Source organism: Oncorhynchus keta, chromosome 23 (assembly GCF_023373465.1).
Source record: "Oncorhynchus keta strain PuntledgeMale-10-30-2019 chromosome 23, Oket_V2, whole genome shotgun sequence".
Lineage (NCBI taxonomy): Eukaryota > Metazoa > Chordata > Actinopteri > Salmoniformes > Salmonidae > Oncorhynchus > Oncorhynchus keta.
The window spans coordinates 19,219,687-19,239,722 of record NC_068443.1 but is presented as its reverse complement, the minus strand read 5'-3'; the positions used below and the strand labels follow the sequence as shown (position 1 = coordinate 19,239,722).

Sequence of the window (20,036 nt, the reverse complement as noted above, 5' to 3'; positions counted from 1 at the left end):
GGATGGTATCAGAAGGGCAAAATAGGTACAGTGGCCAAAGAATTTGTCTGATGGGCCTCTAACAATCCGATATGCTCTAGACAGCTAGCCGGCCGCAGCTAGCAGGCTAGCAGATGGGCATTCAGGGGACGTCACGACGGAGGAGCCAGTTGAAAAACTCCCTCGGGTGATTTACGTTGGTAGTCCAGTCATGATGGGTCGGCGGGGGTCCAGGCCAATTGGCAAAATAGGTATTGTAGCCAAAGGAGTGGCTGTTGGACCTCTTCGGCTAGCCTTGAGTTGGGCCTAGCAACGGCTAGCTCCAGGCTAATTGGTTCTTGCTTCGGGACATTGATGTTAGCCAGGAGTGGCCACTCGAATAGCAGCTAGCTAGTTGCGATGATCCAGGTGAAAAGGTTCAGAGCTTGAGGTAGGAATCCAGAGATATGGAGAAAAATAAGTCAGATTTGCTCTGGTTTGAGTCACGCTGTGCAGACTGGCGAGAGTTGGGCTAAAGGTAGCTGATGACCGCTAGCAGTAGCTAGCTGACTATTAGCTAGTAGCTAGTTAGCTTATGTTGGGGGTTACGGTTCAAAGAGTAAAGAATATAGCAGATCCATACCACATTGGGTGAGGCGGATTGCAGGAGAGTATGTTGAGGTTGAGGTTAAGAAAAATATATGCAAAAAAAAAAAGATATTTCGAAAGATATATACATGGGACACGACAAGGCACGGACAAAAGACTGACTGCTACACCATCTTGGATGTAATGTGGAATGTTCATTCAAATTATGTTAACTGATGTGGCTCATATAATGGCATGTCAGTTGAGTTGAATCAACAAATCACAGCACAGATTGATGGGTGCACTTCCTACTTTTACTTCCTGTTTTTACTTCCTGCTTTGCTCCAATGAGTTCACTCAAAATGGCTGCCGGTCCACCCATTATGCCATCATTGACTTGAATGGGCACTTCCATTCTATTTCTCAGTGTTTGCTCCTCTGTTACTGTATTCAAGCTGCGTTATACACGTTTTGTATCATTTTAGCCAGTAGTTTTGAAAGTACTGCTTTGAAAGTACTGCTCACAAACCAAAACGGGTCCCCGAAAATGTTGCACAATCTACTACGTCATCCTTTTCCTGTATGTTACGTCCTTTTTTCGTGTGATATGTTATGAATCCAATTCATACAGTATTTTACACATTTAAAGTCCCGCTTAATTGCTTTAAGAAGGTATAGTAAGAAGCAGCAGTATCCTCTCCCTCTCAGCAGTGGTTTCCCCTAGAGCAGGAACTAGCACACCCAGGGTGTTACCATGGATGTTATAGAGGGAGGGGGCATTCGGGAGGTAATCCTCGCAATCTTCAAAGCTCTAGATTGTGGGAGCTGTTGAATTTTTAATTTCAGAAATCCTCTCTTGCATGGAGGGGACGTTGTAAGACATGCACACTGTGTTTGTCTTCATGCTGATTCACATGTTTAGTTGTAACAGATGGCATATAAACAGCTTTGTCTTTGTTAAAAATCCCTTTGGTCTGGCAGTCTAGGGGGGGGATGGTATCGAGACCCGTAACATAACTCATGCAAAGTGTAACAGTGACAAAGTAATGGTGAGAACAGGGGGGGGGGGGGCAGGAAAAAGGGGCTGAGCTGGACCCAAGGAAAGAAACAAATATCCCAAAATACCCCTAAACTAGACTAGCCTACTTCCATACAGCTAACTAACTAACCAAATATACAGTGGGTGGTCCGCCCAGTTCTAGCTAGTGTTCTTAGACAAAGTAGTCCTACGGGTAGTGTGTGCCCATGGGCAACTTGTCTTGGTTCCCCCTTTTCCCACCATCAAACACCATAACAAAACCAATACTCACAGGTGGGTACAAAGTGATATGGAGGTGCTAAAACAAAACAAAAAGAGCTCAATCCAGAGAAAGAGAGATTGAGATACAGAAAGATCGAGCTCCTGAGAAAACAACTGATTGGGTTTTTAAACCAAGGGAAAGGAAATGTGATAGGGTAAGGGAAAATGAGGTGTGTCTTCTGATTGATGACTGCATGTTGACTGATTGGGGAATGATGATTGCCACCTGTGAGGAGGGGGGAAGGAGAGAAAAGAGGTACACACACACACACACAGGATACACACACAGAATACCTGTATCCGCAACAGTCTTCATCTAAATAGTTTCAATACTTTTATCTATCTCAAAATACCATTTGACTTTGGAAACAATGAATAAATACATGTAAAACAATGAATAAATACACGTCAATGGATATGCTGGATCAAGGAAGGGATATAACCATCCACATTGCCTTCAAAAAGTATTCATACCCCTTTACCTAGCACACATTTTGTTCCGTTACAGTTGTATTAAAAATGGATTCAATAGATTGTTTTTCTTACCCATCTACACACTAAAAACATGACAAAGTGAAAACATGTTTCAATAAATTTTTGCAAATTTATTGAGAATGAAATACAGAAATGTACATACGTATTCACACCCCTGAGTCAATACATGTTAGAATCACCTTTGGCAGTGTTTACAGTCATTTTGGATTAGTCTCTAAGAGCCTTGCACACCTGGATTGTACAATATTTTCCCATTATTATAAAATAAATGATCAAGCTCTGCCAAATTGGTTGTTGATCATTGCTAGACAACCATATACAGTTTAAGTTTACATACACCTTAGCCAAATACATTTAAACTCAGTTTTTAAAAATTCCTGACATTTAATCAGAGCAAGACTTCCCTGTTATAGGTCAGTTTGGATCACCACTATATTGTAAGAATGTGAAATGTCAGAATAACAGTAGATAAAATTATTTATTTCAGCTTTTATTTCTTTCATCACATTCCCAGTGGGTCAGAAGTTTACATACACTCAATTAGTATTTGGTAGCATTGCCTTTAAATTGTTTAACTTGGTTCAAACGTTTTGGGTAGCCTTCCACAAGCATCCCACAATAAATTGGGTGAATTTTGGCCCATTCCTCCGGACAGAGCTGGTGTAACTGAGTCAGGTTTGTAGGCCTCCTTGCTCGCACACGCTTTTTCAGTTCTGTCCACACATTTTCTATAGGAATGAGGATGGGGTTTTGTGATGGCCAATCCAATACCTTGACTTTCTTGTCCTTAAGCCATTTTGTCACAACTTTGGAAGTATACTTGGGGTCATTGTCCATTTGGAAGACCCATTTGCAACCAAGCTTTAATTTCCTGACTGATGTATTGAGATGTTGCTTCAATATATCCACATAATTTTCCTACCTCATGATGCCATCTATTTTGTGATGTGCACCAGTCCCTCCTGCAGCAAAGCACCCCCACAACATGATCCTGCCACTCCCGTGCCTCACGGTTGGGATGGTGTTCTTCGGCTTGCAAGCCTCCCCCTCTTTCCTCCAAACATAACGATGGTCATTATGGCCAAAAAGTTGTATTTTTGTTTCATCAGACCAGAGGACATTTCTCCAAAAAGTACAATCTTTGTTCCCATGTGCAGTTGCAAACCGTAGTCTGGCTTTTTTATGGCGGTTTTGGAGCAGTTGCTTCTTCCTTGCTGAACGGCCTTTCAGGTTATGTTGATATAAGACTCGTTTTACTGTGGATATAGATACTTTTGTACCCGTTTCCTCCAGCATCTTCACAAGGTCCTTTGCTGTTGTTCTGGGATTGATTTGCACTTTTCGCACCAAAGTACGTTAATCTGTAGGAGACAGAACGCATCTCCTTTCTGAGCGGTATGACAGCTGCGTGGTCCCATGGTGTTCATACTTGCGTACTATTGTTTGTACAGATGAACGTGGTACCTTCATGCATTTGGAAATTGCTCCCAATGATGAACCAGACTTGTGGACTTGGGTGATTTCTTTTGATTTTCCCATGTCAAGCAAAGAGGCACTGTGTTTGAAGGTAGGCCTGGAAATACATCCACAGGTACACCTCCAATTGACTCAAATTGTGTCAATTAGCCTATCAGAAGCTTCTAAAGCCATGACATAATTTTCTGGAATTTTCCAAGCTGTTTAAAGAAACAATCAACTTGGTGTTTGTAAACTTCTGACCCACTGGCATTGTGATAGAGAGAATTATAAGTGAAATAATCTCTCTGTAAACAATTGTTTTATTTCATAGTTTTGATGTCTTCACTATTATTCTACAATGTAGTCAAAATATGAGTAGATGTGTCCAGACTTTTGACTGGTACTGTATATCAAATATATATATTTAGATTTTGTAAATGCATTTTCCTTTATTATTTTCCTCTAAACCTATGATCCTTCCCCTCTAAGTCTACCATCCCTCCCCATTTTTTATTAATTATGTGGTAATGTAGGTAGGCGTGACACAGCAAAACATGGAAAAATTCAAGGGGTTTGAATACTTTCTCAAGGCACTGTACGTCTTGAATTATTTCCATATATGTTAGATCTATTTGCTTTGCAGTAAAGTCTCATTCGATTGACATTTTAGTCATTTAGCAGACTCGCTTATCAAGAGCGACTCACAGTTAGTGCATTCAACTTAAGATAGCTAGGTGAGACAATCACAATTCACAGTCATTGTAAGCACATATTTCCTCAATAAAGTAGCTATCAACAAAGTCTGTGTGAGTAGCAAAAGATGAAGTGTGAGTGTTAGTTCATGAAAGGCAAGGGTGTTAAGTTTTTATTTTTATTTATTTTGTTGTTTTTTGGGGGGAGTATTTTGGGGGGGGTATTTAAGATACTTTTGAAAGAGTTAGGGTTTCAAACATTTTCAGAAGATGGACAGGAACTCTGCTGTCCTAGCATCAGCGGGAAGCTCGTTCCTACCTTGACCTGGGTTCACCTTACATTTTGATTGGTTCTCAGAGGTGGAGCAAACGAAACTCATAGCATAGAACAAACATAGTTATGTTGATGTTGTGTAGTACAGAGGCCATTTAGATTGTTATGTTTGTCGTGATCAGTTACCAGGATTATGAAATCCTCTGGAGTGCAGATTGCCTACAGTACTTCATGACCTTCTGGTAGATTCAAACGTAGTTAATCAAATATTTTTCTATTTCAAATACCCATAATTTGTTTCCCAGCCAGCCCAGTAAACGTATGAATCCTCATTAGTAGAATATATAGGCCGTGTTCATTAGAATGGAGAAAGACAGATGCACATTCATTAGAATACTGTGACCCACTGAAGGTAGGGTTCTCTTTGCCGGGATTATATATTTTCCTTTCCACTTACCAGATATTATTGCTGTCAGAGGTCTTGATGATAACAAATGTTGTTGTTGCGGCCTCCAAGTGATTGTTCCCTCTTGTGCTTTTTATCCTTCCAGCTGTAGTTGTGGAGAAAAAAGAAGCGGTAACAACAGTCTCAGGAAAAGTGGACGGTGACAAGGGGGAACAGAAGACCAAGGGAAAGAAAGAGGGCAAGGGTGCCAAGGAGGAAAAGGATGATGAAAAGGAGGGATCAACTAAGAAAAAAGGAGAAAAAGGTGAAAAGGTAGGAGGGAAGAAAGGAGAAGCAAGTGAAGTAAAAGGGAAGAAGATAGAAAAAGGAGGAGGTGATAAAGGAGGAGGTGCAAAAGGAGGCGCAAAGGGGGGAGCCAAAAAACCTGCTGTGAAAAAGTGAACACTGGGCCGGAAACACACATTTATTTTTTTACTCGTCGATTTTTTTAATACTTTTTGTAAATATGGAATGCGTATAATATTGTATATAATGAGAATAAACGTACATTCATTTCTTCAACCTGTATGAAAGTTCTTGTTCGAACAAGAACAGAATTACTATAGGATTGCAGTCATGTTTCAAATTCAATGAACACTTCAGTTACAGTACAGTTGTATATTTTAATGTCTTATTCACAATACAATGATGAACATTAGATTGGAATTTTATTTTATTTTAAACCCACGTTTACATTTACAACATTGACTTCAATCAACCGACTTTGAGTGAAATCAACCAGGTATGATGTGTCCTATTTCAAACACAGTCACACCCTCTCTACACATGGCATAAAGACTACTCCAATCTCTTTGAGGACAGACACATTTTCAATATAAGATAAATAATAAAACAATGAAAATATCATGTAATTTCTACTTCCATGAGAGGCAACTTTCAAAAAACGAGTACAATATTAGCTCTGTTAAGTATTGGCCTGTTTACATACTGAATTTAAAAAACAATTTATTTACATGATACAATCAATAAATCAAATCAAAAGAAATGTTATTGGTCACATACACATATTTAGCAGACGTTATTGCGGATGTAATGAAATGCTTGTGTTCCTAGCTCCAACAATAGGAAATATAATAGGGTATTAAAGTGCTCAAATATAAAAATATATTTAAAAAATGTTTTCCTAATCAACACTTGCCAGTGGAATGTTTATTGGCTGTAGGTTGGTTTAAGATAACCACTGTATAAGAAAATGGGGATATTCTACTGTATTTTTCATTTTCTTGTTGGCTTAGATGGCATCTTTAGGTAACACTTTCTCTAATGGTATCCTTACATCACGCTTATATCACGCAACAGATCTTTGTGAGGCAGAAAATTATCTCCACCTTTATATTTAGCTCTACTCTTCAGTATAAAATATCATGTGCCCTAACCATATAAGATCATGACAATAAATAGGAATAGCAAGCCACACCGAGATCAGGAATGAAACGTACATTGGGATGGACAGGGTTGAAAACGTATATAACCTATTGGGACGGATTGGAATGAAACGTACATTGGGATGGACAGGGTTGAAAACGTATATGAACTATTGGGACGGATTGGGAATGAAACGTACATTGGGATGGACAGGGTTGAAAACTTATATGAACTATTGGGACGGATTGCAATGAAACGTACATTGGGATGGACAGGGTTGAAAAAGTATATGAACTATTGGGACGGATTGGGATGAAACCTACATTGGGATGGACAGGGTTGAAAACGTATATAACCTATTGGGACGGATTGGAATGAAACATACATTGGGATGGACAGGGTTGAAAACGTATATGAACTATTGGGACGGATTGGAATGAAACGTACATTGGGATGGACAGGGTTGAAAACGTATATAACCTATTGGGACGGATTGGAATGAAACGTACATTGGGATGGACAGGGTTGAAAACGTATATGAACTATTGGGACGGATTGGAATGAAACGTACATTGGGATGGACAGGGTTGAAAACGTATATGAACTATTGGGACGGATTGGAATGAAACGTACATTGGGATGGACAGGGTTGAAAACGTATATGAACTATTGGGACGGATTGGAATGAAACGTACATTGGGATGGACAGGGTTGAAAACGTATATGAACTATTGGGACGGATTGGAATGAAACGTACATAGGGATGGACAGGGTTGAAAACGTATATGAACTATTGGGACGGATTGGAATGAAACGTACATTGGGATGGACAGGGTTGAAAACGTATATAACCTATTGGGACGGATTGGAATGAAACGTACATTGGGATGGACAGGGTTGAAAACGTATATGAACTATTGGGATGGATTGGAATGAAACGTACATTGGGATGGACAGGGTTGAAAACATGTATGAACTATTGGGACGGATTGGAATGAAACGTACATTGGGATGGACAGGGTTGAAAACGTGTATGAACTATTGGGACGGATTGGAATGAAACGTACATTGGGATGGACAGGGTTGAAAACGTATATGAACTATTGGGACGGATTGGAATGAAACGTACATTGGGATGGACAGGGTTGAAAACGTGTATGAATTATTGGGACGGATTGGAATGAAACGTACATTGGGATGGACAGGGTTGAAAACGTGTATGAACTATTGGGACGGATTGGAATGAAACTTACATTGCGTGTTGGGACCTTGACATCTTTACACATAGCCTTGTGAATGAGTCTGTTTGTGCTTTAGCCAACTCCTCTCTGTGTTCTATGTGTTCATTAATTTTCATGCCAAACATACAGTACATACAGTAAGGCATGAAAATGCTAGAAGAGTTGGCTACAGCACATACTGTACTGTATAGAACCAGGCTACTTGACACACTCTAAAAGACACACATTCTGCTTCTGTGACAAACTAACAAACAAATCACTTTATCCCTTCACTTCACTCCGTGAACATTGTCTGGGAATCAAACTGCAGTGTGATGGAACTGAAATGTAAAGTGTAACTAGAAATATTTTCGGAAAGTATATACTTCAGGAATAAGGCCTGGGGATGTGTGGTATATGGCCAATGTTATATACCACGACTAAGGGCTGTTCGTATGCACGACGCAACGCGGAGTGCCTGGACACAGCCCTTAGCCGTGGTATTTTAGCCATATATCACAAACCCCAGAGGAGACTTAATGATATTATAAACTGCTTACCAACGTAATTAGATCAGTAAAACTAAATGGCCTGATATACCATGACCTTCAGCCAATCAGAATTCAGGGCTCAAACCTCCCACTTTATAAATGTGGATATAGAGTAGTGGGGGAGGGAACTGTAGGGTCAAAGTGTATATATGTGGATATACAGTAGCGGAGTGCAATTGAGTTCTTGACTCCCATCAACCTAAACTGCCATATTCACAGAATTACATGTGAGTATAGTGTAAATAGCTGTCTAATGTTATTACCTCTGATAGGCATTCTACTGAAATCTTGACTATATGGTCCTGAATCCTCATACAGTATGTTGTCCCTCACCTATAGTATATATCCAGTTTCTATGTTTTTACCACTAAATACAATTTAAATCATTCTACATTTTCAACATCCCTTAACATTTTCAACAGTCTGTACAAATATCAAATTATAGTTCTAATACATTTACATGACCTTTGATGCTATTTTAGCTCACAGCTAGAATGGATTTTATTATCATTGTAAACATTGTGACTTCTTTGCAAATGCATACATACTGTATATACAAAAAGAGCAGCAAAACACTGGACTATATAAAACATAACAGTTGTGTACTATTCAGTTCTGGTGTTCCTTCATACTGTCCGTCTCATCATAAGTCTCCCTGGGAATTCTCCTGTGGAATTTGAGAATCCCTAGGAGTTCCTCATCTAATTAACATTCCGTATGTATTTTTTTACTGTTTTCTGCACCCTGAGTTTTGGAGAGGGTGCCTCCCTTTAAAACGTTAATAAAGTATTTTTCTACAATTCCATTATAATAATAGCCATTTTTTGTCCTCTTTGAGCTGTCTCTACCACTGCATTTCTCCCAAAACTTAAGGTCCAATGCAGCCGTTTATAACAAATCATTTCCGGGTAACAATTAAGTACCTTACTGTGATTGTTTTCAATTAAAATGGTAAAAAAGAAACCAAAATTCCTTCTTAGCAAAGAGTAATTTCTCAAGCAAGAATTTTGCTAGGAGTATCTGGGAGTAGTCTGAGTTGGGAGAGGAAATCTGAAAACGAGCTATTATTTGCAGAGAGGTTTGGAACTCTCTTTCTTATTGGTCTATTAACTAATTTACCCCCTGGTGATATTGCCAGGCAGGCCAAAATTCCATCCAACCAAAACAGGCAGAAATTTCAGGCGGTCTTTTCAAACGGCTCTTACATTAAAAGGGCATAATCATAATTTTCACAATTTTACAGTATTATTCAAACCTCAGAGTGTGGAAATATATATAAAACACAGGAAAATCACGTTTTGACTCAAATGGGCTCCAAGTTTTGGTTACTTTTGTGGCATTATATATTGTGAAATATAATATTATTATTGAAGAATGTAATCATCAACACATCATTGAAAAAGCATAACCTTCATTAGCCATTGAATATTAGGGTAGTCTCTTTTAAATAGCAAAAATACAAACTGTACAAAAAGTTGATACTCATGGGGAAAAATAATCCATTGGGCCTTTCTCCATATAAATCAACTCTAGAAGCCAGCACACCTCTGAAACTACAGACTAGCTCCAACTGATGCACTAGAATGGAGGGTTTAGAGGACCTGAGTTTTATTCCCTTTTAGCTACATCAAAGTGGGTTGGGTCATCTCAATGTACATCCACATTTTCAAACAAATTGAAACGTAGTGAGATCCTGCAGCCAGGCATATTCTCATATCACTAGGAGTGCCTAATGTAGCAGATGTGAGCTAGTGAGCTGTATGCTAACTTAGCCATCTGCTACACTAACATAAGCTAACATGCTCCTGCCAGAATGAGGACCTATAGTATACGTTTGATACCTTCAGCCACAGGACCTGTGGACAATCAATGCTGTCTGTTTCGGTCAGACACATAAGCCTACTGTTCATCCACAGACCATGGTTGGTATTCATCCATTATAAAGTACTTGCTGCAACACATTGAAGGCAGTGAAATAAAATCAACTGAGAAGCTTGACTGGTCTATGTGGTGCTATGTTTCATGGGAAGCTCTCAATTGCGCCCTCTCTCCTCTTCTCCTTTTCAAAACTCATTGGATGAGAAAGCCAGAGGTCCATCTGGAGACGAGGAGAGAGGACACAAGGAGTATGTAATTGAGATCTTTCCCATGACTCATTCCTACAGAGATCGTCCTCACAGTGGAGGCGCTATAGGCTGCCTGAAGGTCTCTCGCAAGAGGTCACATGATTGTCACATGACGGTCTCCCGCTCCTCCTCCACTACAGGCGAGGGTTTCTCCTCCTCAACAGAATGCGGTGGCACGTTACTGGATGGCTGCTCCTCCTCGGGAACATGTAACTCCTGTCCTGAGGAAGGGATGGAGTGCTCGGAGATGGAACCATTCTTCACGTACCCCGGGAGATTCCGGTGCCCGTTCACGGTGACGGGGCCCCCAAGGCGTGTGGTGAGGTGCAGTGCCAGGGGCCCCCGGGCAGTGACATTGGTTACACTGGTGTGAGACACCATAGGTCCATAACTATATGTGTTACTGCCACTACGGGCTTTACGTTTAAAGTCCAGCGCTAGTGTCCTCCTGCTCCACGATTTCTTAATTTCCGCTTGGACCTAAAGATGGAAAGAAATGAGATTGTCACTAAATAGATCTAATCTACTGTGACATACAATAATTGAGTCTCAGGTCTGTGCATGCTGTGACTGCAATTAATCTTGAACATTATATTATCTTTCAGGATGACATATTTTGTCTTAAATAAAATACTATAATGAGTCATTGCAGACATTTGCAAAGAAATATATTAACAAAGTTGTTCAAAGTAGTCCTTACCTCCCCATTGCAGAAACAATATATAATTGCAACAAAGAATCCCTGAAAAGGATAAAAAAACATTATTACATTTTTGCTTAAGCCTTAAAGTTCACAGGTTGACCTGTGCATCTATCCAGAGCACTCTGGAAGAATGCCATGCAATCTAAAGTGACTTCTTCACGTCATTGATACCAGCTGCTTACTCTGAAAACACTGAGCTGTGCTCTCTCAAAATCTTAACTCATCACAGTTTAATCACAACTCAAAAGTTAATTACGTGTAGCACACCACTAGAACAGATGCAGTGCCCCTTAGTGGATCTTTTTAAAGTACTGTAGTAGCCCATCGTTTCGCATCCATTGCTGGCTGCCTGTGAGTAAACCCATATGCAGTAGTATATTAATTCATTATTTTGTTTGTTTGTTCATTCATTCATCCATTCATCCATCCATCCATTCATGCTGTACAACCTAAGTCGGTACCTGGAATGAATTGAATAGCATCTCATAGTGCATCTGTATCTGCCATGGGACTTCAGTCACTTCAGTATAAGGCATCGCCATGAACACTATGTAGTGGACACCAAACAGTGGCATCAGGACCAATGTAGACTTCAATAGTTTCCTGAATAAATACAAGCAAATGTTCATAAGATTTTTTTTTCTTACAATCTATACTGAGCGTACAAAACAGAACACCTTCCTAATATTGAGTTGTACCTCCTTTTGCCCTCATTACAGTCTCACTGTGTCAGACTCTACAAGGTGTCAAAAGCGTTCCACAGGGCTGGATGTCCTTTGGGTGGTGGACCATTCTTGATACACACAGGAAACTGTTAAGCTTTGAAAACCCAGCAGCGTTGTAGTTTTTGACACACTCAAACTGGTGCTCCTTGCACCTACTACCATACCACTTTCAAAGGCACTTAAATATATTTTCTTGCCCATTCACCCTCTTAATGGTACACATACACAATCCATGTCTTGTCTAAAGGCTTAAACACCCTTCTGTAACCTGTCTCCCCCCATTCATCTACACTGATTGAAGTGGATTTAATAGGTGACATCAATAAGGGATCATATCTTTCACCTGGTCAGTCTATGTCATGGAAATACATAGATTGTCATGTTTTGTACATTCTGTGTATTTATTGGCATTTTGCCCCATTGTTCATTATTATTTTTTTGCCAGCTACAAAGATCATCTGCTGTACCTTTACAGTTCTGTACAGATTTCTACAGTTCTGTACAGATTTCAATGTGATTATTATTATTATACTTTTAACATTTATTTTTAGATTTACTGTGCGTGACATTTCTTGTAATGAAGAGATTAAGTTTGATATTATCGTGGTCATTCACTGCATTATGCATTTTCATACATATTTTGTATCACTGACATTATTGGTGGCATGTTTTGGTGTGATAAAGAGTCTATATTTCTATCAGCATGCTGGAGATAAAACAGAATACAAATGTCATGATAAAGCAGTCAGGGAAGGAGGAGCAGTCAGTCGGAGTAATGCTTCTTACCTGTACTGCTGTCTTGTGTCACATCTGCCAGCATTTGTCTCCCGAAGTTTAGTGGCCAGAACTCGTATTATATTCAGGAACAGCATAAAATTCACCTTTGAAAACAGAAAATGACACAATGTAGAACACCAAGGCCAAATCTCTCAAAAAGCAAATGGTGGTCATAGTGGTAAGTAATTGTGGTAAGTAAACGTGTCAATCGAAAACGTTAAATGCCATTACGCCAATTAAGATTTTCAATTGACATGTTTACTTACCACTATTGCTGTTAGAATGGGCACTTGTACGATCCACTTCAGATTGCCGGCACTTAGGTCCCAGCACCTGCAAGTGATAAACAGGGCATTTATGAAAAACTAATACAGGTAGGTATAATTGTTTAACTAATCGCTTTCAGGATCTGATCTGTTTCGGTTTATCCTAGTGTAGCAACAACACATGGGGAAGTTGGCAGTGCTTACAGTCTGTTCCTAGGCTCCGAATCCAAGGCTGGAATTCAATCCAACCAGCCATGGCTGTGTTTACACATGGTCCTTGTACACAAACTACTGCCTCCGTACACACATTTCCTATCCTGAAAACTGTCTGGTTGGATCTATCTGAATCTATCTGTGCGAGGTACTACTGTGTAAATACTGCATTGCGTGTTTATATGAAATTGAGGATGTACACTCACACCCTTCAATGTTCTAAGAATCTAAGAGGATTCTGGAACATGTTCTAAGGTCCTGTTTCACATTCCCATGAAAGATTCTGGCAAATGTACAGTACTATGTGTTTAGAGCTGAGATTGGGATTTTAGTGCAGTACTTACTCTGTGTCTGCCAAGGTGGCTCTCACACTCGCCCACACTGTCACAAACATAGCTGGGACCCCTGTAAATCAACAACAACAAACATAAAACAGATCTCAAAACAACTAAACAGCCTAGAACCCTGCAGAACAGAGCATCATTATTTGCAATCACACAAACAATGATTCAGAAACAAAATACAGTCATTTTCTTTCAATTATCGTTGTGGATTCAAGTCAAAATTACCCTTGTAATATACTGCTAATATAATGTTGTTTTTCGGATTCTTGCAGCGAGGCAATTGGGTGACACGGCATCCACATTGTATGCGCTGTGCTTACATAACAGATACGCACAGTGTGTACAATGCAGGAGCCGTACAGCCGAGTTCTCTTCTTGAGTTCTGATTATAGTAGAACTCACACAGTATGTGTGAAACCAATGAATTGTAGACAACTTTGGAATCAACAATATTATCAGCTTTCTTCTAAACCTTCCTCGAAACATGACAACATTGGAATGGCTTTTGAAATTGATTGATTAATACATCTGTCTGGGATAGTTTGTTTAGCTTATTTTTTTGACTTCGTAGCAGTGAATCTGCAGTAAAACCTCCAAAGAATTCTGGGAACACTCACCCCATCCAATTAGAGTGAATCCCCAGAGGTACTTCCTGTCTGAGAAGAAGGTCATGAAGATGAGGCTGTGGAGGTACAGACCCTCTACTAGGATCCAATAGTAGTTGGTAGCCAGGAAGTATAGGAACAGGGTCACTGCCACCTTACAGCCAATCTAAAGGAAACACAACAGAAAAATATATCAAATATACTGAGCTTACTAAGCATCCTTAAATACAGCAGCCTATTTCATGGTCACAAGCACTTGTAGATGAATGACTAATGACTTCCAACACTTTGAGACCTAGACCTTGAGTTCTAGGTAATATAAGGTTCCATCTGATCTTTAGATGGTTTTTCATATCTCTGTGAAGTAAACATTTTGAAAAAGTACATTTGAAGTAAAAACAAAACAAAAAAACAATTCTATCTGCATGAACCAATTTGAACTTTGTGTATAAGGTTCTATCTGCAATCCAATCACAAGCCTGAACAAATACAAAACGAATCAGAACGCATGTCTCTGCCATCTCCCTCTAAGTATGATCTAGGCTAGTCTAGCAAGAAATAAAGGCACGCAAGCAAAAAAAACAACACTGTCAGAAATCTTACAGTAAATGACATCACATCGTTGTTCAGTGATGACAGTAACTCATCTGAGGATCATAATACATGTCTAAATGTATTTGATGATGTGTTCTGACCCTATCCTGATACAATAGTGTTATTCTATAATTTATGTTATTCAAATAGCTACAGTCTTCTTAAAAACTGAACATGTCTAATTCAGAAGTGTCAGACAATCAATTCAGAATGCCTTGGATCTTCTTATAGTGACCTGAAGCCATTTCGAATCCTTATAATCCACTCTTGCTTCGCACTGTTATATAGTTCTACTGCTGGGTTGGTGCGACATACAGAAACTCTAAGGGTAGTGTGTACATTGATAAATGTGAAATCCCTTTGTAGTGAGTAAACCAACATTCAAGCCTGTCCAGCATGAAACCTTAACCTCTAGGTTCCAATCACGGTTTGTACAATTAAAGATGTATTCTAATCCTAATTAATACTGTTCCAATCTGTAGATGCTGATCAACTGTAAACAACAGGGAATCCCTGGAGGTTCAGCCTGTGTATGCCCCGAGAGAAGCCATCCTCTATGCCTGTCTATTCTACCAGAGTACTTTGAAGTCCATAGCTGATTCCTTCAGCCTTGCATGCTCACTCCAGCTAGGGATGATACACATGAGCCAAGAGAGACTTAGCCTCTCTCTCTCTCTCTCTCTTTCTCTCTCACTCTCTCTCTCTTTCTCTCTCGCTCTCCCTGTTTTATAATCATTTGGCAAGTCTTTCCCAGTAGCATTGACTTTTTTTCTAATTTAGAAATGCTGCGACAGACAGTAATGAAAAAATAATAATTATAATGAAAAGACTGATGACTCATAATACTGAATGCTGGAACGACTTTAGTAAGTCATATCCAATAGTCCCTGGATTACACTGATCACTATATCCTTAGAGGAAGGCCTTTTACAACGATCCAACCAATTTACAATGGACCTTTCAAAATAACAAAGTTATAGAATTTGTAAACAGCAAGTATTCCAGAATTTGTTTTCTATGGAAATAATTCACTGTTGCGTTTGGTCAGTGACTTAACTACATTAGCCTGCCACCTACTATTCTCCAAACTTCCTATAGTCTGGGGAGAAAAGATTAGATACTTACAAACTGGGTTTTGTCAGCTGGAGGAGCCTCAGTGATGGACTTGAGATCTTCCACACTGACTCTCTCCATATCTTCTAGGGCAGAGCCAGAGTACAGCACCACGTCCTTTACGAAGATGCTGATGCCTCGGAGCATGAAGGACACAAACAGGTGCATGTGGATGTAGTTCCTGGTACAATGCAACCGCCTGGAAGAGAAGAGAGGAGAGGAGAAAAAGATCATATAAATGATGATATAATCTGCACCGTGATATGCAATCATCATGTTGGGGTAATTGTAAGTTATACTGTTGGCTTCTTCAAACCAAAGAAAATCAGAGAATGTGTTGCCACTAAGCCATTACTACACTAGGAACCCATGTTGAAATGTTATCAAGGTGGTAAGTGTGTGGAGGGGTGAAGGTTTTTCACAGTGAGTGTGTGTGTGAACAGTATGTGTGTGTGAATGTGGGTGTGTGTTTTCACACTCTTCAGAAGAGTACTCATCATAATTAGAGCCAGCTGAATTCCTCGCAGACTATAACACATTCTAGAGATTTAGGGGATTGAAAAGCACAAATATTGAATGAACCTCGCCCACCTTAGCCATTTGGTCCCTGGTTCATTGAGTGAGGGAATTATTTTATAAAGACATAAAAAGTATTTGGTGGTAATTGTAATGTTGCAGGGTGGCCAACATCCTCCTGGAGATTCCAGAAGAGCTACTGTGCGTGCAGGTGTTTGCTCCAGCCCTGCTCGAAAACCCCACATTATAAAAAATCAGCTGCTCAACAGAACCTTGATAAGATGACTAAGATGACTGGTGTGTTTGAGCAGGGTTGGGTGAAGATTCTTCACAGCCAGTAGCTCTCCAGATGGACGGTTGACGGACCACATGTATTTTATACAGTAGCCTATCAGTGTAGTATTATACTTTGTGGGGGGTTAAGTGCCTTGCTCAAGGCCACAATGACAGGAGATACAATACATGGGTTCAGAGACCAGCAGCGTTCCATTGTCAACACCAGTGATCATAATGAATGTACTGTATTTTGTGAAGTGACTTCTTGCATCAAAAACACAATGTTCAGTCACCTTTTTGGCCCATGGTGTGACAGACCATCCAAGTGACTTAAGCTTTCGGACAAGTAAAAGATCAGTTCTACTTGTCTGAAGGACAGGTGGCTAAAAAAGTTCATGTCAAGCCCTGATGTATTGAGCAGATCAAAGAGCATGTGCATTTCCTCCCAGACAAGCAAGTGCATCTGTCACATTACACTCAAAATATCCCTTGTCAACATCTTTAAATCAGAGTGAGCTATATAATAAGTGACAGCAGAAAACTCATGAATCATTATTCACTCACTATTTGCTTGTGACTAACCTCTGTAGTCAAACCAATAGGTAACCTGGTTATTAGACAAGCTCTGCTTTGGGGAATATTGATTTATGAAGTTGTGAGGGAAAATCATATTGTATGTGAACCTGTGGAGGCTGCTGAGGGGAGGACGGCTCATAATAATGGCTGGAACGGAGTGAACGGAATGGAATCAAACACATGGAACCCATGTGTTTGATACCATTCCACTGATTCTGCTCCAGCCATTACCATGAGCCCGTGCCCCCCAATTCAGGTGCCACCAGTCTCCTGTGAGGTGAACAGTCCCCCAGTGCATTGGGTGAAGAGGAGGAACACTACTGCTAATGTGCAGTATGTATCACTTGGCCTCTCCCCAGAAAACGTTTATGAACCTGCCTCTCTCGTGTCCAAGGGTTTTAAAAGCCTGACGTTAAATGGAAGAGGGAACCGTGGCTGGAGTGCTCCTGAACATGCTGCTGGATCCTCAGCCCAGACATCCACGGACCCCTGAGACGCCTTATTAAACTAAGTCAAGTTGAGCGGAACATTTCTAAACACGACTTTACACCAATTCCTAGACCTGATTCACTGTAAAATATCAAATGAATTCAAGGATTAGCGTTTATGCTGTTGAATATGAGTCATACGTTGTTCTAAAGCAATGATAAGAACAAAGTAACTCTCTATAAAATCCAACCAGTCAATTCACGACATAAAATTGACTGTCAGAATAAATTTGTCCTTTCAGCCCGCCTTAAAGGTTTCAGCCTGTAGATGACAGTATTTTGATGAGGCTGAAACTGCACACCAATATATTAACGATATCTTCATATAAACATCCCACTAAGTAGACAGAATAACAGCAAACACTAACCACAGCTCTCCTATAGATCTCTATGGCCTGAGATCAATAAGTATGAAAATAACTAAGAATATAAATGTCAGCAAGATGAGGCACGTACCACAATCACACACTGGCCCCAAGGCAACAACCTCAAAGGCAGCTATCTCTAATCCTTTTGAAAGTCAAACGCTCACGGAAGAGGCAAAGGTAAAACATTATAAACTCAGCAAAAAAAGAAACGTCCTCTCACTGTCAACTGAGTTTATTTTCAGCAAACTTAACATGTGTAAATATTTGTATGAACATAACAAGATTCAACCACTGAGACATAACTGAACAAGTTCCATAGACATGTGACTAACAGAAATGGAAAAATGTGTCCCTGAACAAAGGGGTGTCAAAATCAAAAGTAACAGTCAGTATCTGGTGTGGCCACCAGCTGCATTAAGTACTGCAGTGCATCTCCTCCTCATGGACTGCACCAGATTTGCCAGTTCTTGCTATAAGATTTTACCCCACTCTTCCACCAAGGCACTTGCAGTTCCCGGACATTTCTGGGGGGAATGGCCCTAGCCCTCACCCTCCGATCCAACAGGTCCCAGACGTGCTCAATGGGATTGAGATCTGGGCTCTTCGCTGGCCATGGCAGAACACTGACATTCCTGTCTTGCAGGAAATCACGCACAGAATGAGCAGTATGGCTGGTGACATTGTCATGCTGGAGGGTCATGTCAGAATGCGCCTGCTGGAAGGGTACCACATGAGGGAGGAGGATGTCTTCCCTGTAATGCACAGCATTGAGATTGCCTGCAATGACAATAAGCTCAGTCCGATGACACTGTGACACACCGCCCCAGACCATGACGGACACTCCACCTCCAAATCGATCCCGCTCCAGAGTACAGGCCTTGGTGTAACGCTCATTCCTTCGACGATAAATGCGAATCCGACCATCACCCCTGGTGAGATAAAACTGCGACTCGTCAGTGAAGAACACTTTTTGACTGTACTGTCTGGTCCAGCGACGGTGGGTTTGTGCCCATAGGCAACGTTGTTGCCGGTGATGTCTGGTGAGGACCTGCCTTACAACAGACCTACAAGCCCTCAGTCCAGCCTCTCTCAGCCTATTGTGGACAGTCTGAGCACTGATGGAGGGATTGTGCGTTCCTGGTGTAACTCGGGCAGTTGTTGCCATCCTGTACCTGTCCCGCAGGTGTGATGTTCAGATGTACCGATCCTGTGCAGGTGTTGTTACACGTGGTCTGCCACTGCGAGGACGATCAGCTGTCCATCCTGTCTCCCTGTAGCGCTGTCTTAGGCGTCTCACAGTACGGACATTGCAAATTATTGCCCTGGCCACATCTGCAGTCCTCATGCCTCCTTGCAGCATGTCTAAGGCACGTTCATACAGATGAGCAGGGATCCTGGGCATCTTTCTTTTGGTGTTTTTCAGAGCAGTGTCCTAAGTTTTCATAACTGTGACCTTAATTGCCTACCGTCTGTAAGCTGTTAGTGTCTTAACGACCGTTCCACAGGTGCATGTTCATTATTGTTTATGGTTAATTGGGAAACAGTGTTTAAACCATTTACAATGAAGATATGTGAAGTTACTTGGATTTTTATGAATTATCTTTGAAAGACAGGGTCCTGAAAAAGGGCCGTTTCTTTTTTTGCTGAGTTTACATACACATTTTGTTTCTTTGTTTCACCACACAAAACACTAGGCTACCTGGGGTGGCAAGTAGCCTAGTGGTTAGAGTGTTGGGTCAGTAACAGAAAAGTGGCAAGATCAAATCCCTGTGCCAACAAGGTAAAAATCTGTTGTTCTACCCTGAACAAGGCAGTTAACGCACTGTTCCTAGGCTGTCATTGTAAATAACAATTTGTTTATAACTGACTTGCCTAGCTAAATAAAGGTTTTTAAAAAACAGTCTAGGGCAGTAGCAAGATACCACCGGGGCTATTGACTGTTTTTCCCATTAAGAAAGTCACTCACTGCCATCAAAATC

At 40.5% G+C, this 20,036-nt stretch overlaps 1 protein-coding gene across 12 annotated transcripts in view; it reads right to left on the bottom strand.

The window, feature by feature from the left end:
• Positions 1-5,819: 5,819 nt before the first annotated feature.
• The window catches only part of LOC118401950 (parathyroid hormone/parathyroid hormone-related peptide receptor-like), a 63,480-nt gene continuing 49,263 nt past the window's right edge, over positions 5,820-20,036 (bottom strand). Inside the window, exons 6-15 of one of the 12 annotated variants that reach the window (XM_052476745.1) lie at positions 15,846-16,032; positions 14,139-14,292; positions 13,522-13,582; positions 12,965-13,031; positions 12,708-12,802; positions 11,658-11,799; positions 11,194-11,235; positions 7,077-10,973; positions 6,953-7,014; positions 5,820-6,765 (exon numbers count right to left, since the gene is read on the bottom strand). In XM_052476745.1, the coding sequence (XP_052332705.1) occupies positions 10,599-10,973; positions 11,194-11,235; positions 11,658-11,799; positions 12,708-12,802; positions 12,965-13,031; positions 13,522-13,582; positions 14,139-14,292; positions 15,846-16,032 (1,123 nt within the window). In that variant the 3' untranslated portion in view covers positions 5,820-6,765; positions 6,953-7,014; positions 7,077-10,598. Of the gene's footprint in view, positions 10,974-11,193; positions 11,236-11,657; positions 11,800-12,707; positions 12,803-12,964; positions 13,032-13,521; positions 13,583-14,138; positions 14,293-15,845; positions 16,033-20,036 lie in introns of all 12 variants that reach the window. The other 11 variants (XM_052476750.1, XM_052476740.1, XM_052476742.1 and 8 more) reach the window with 11 other exon arrangements.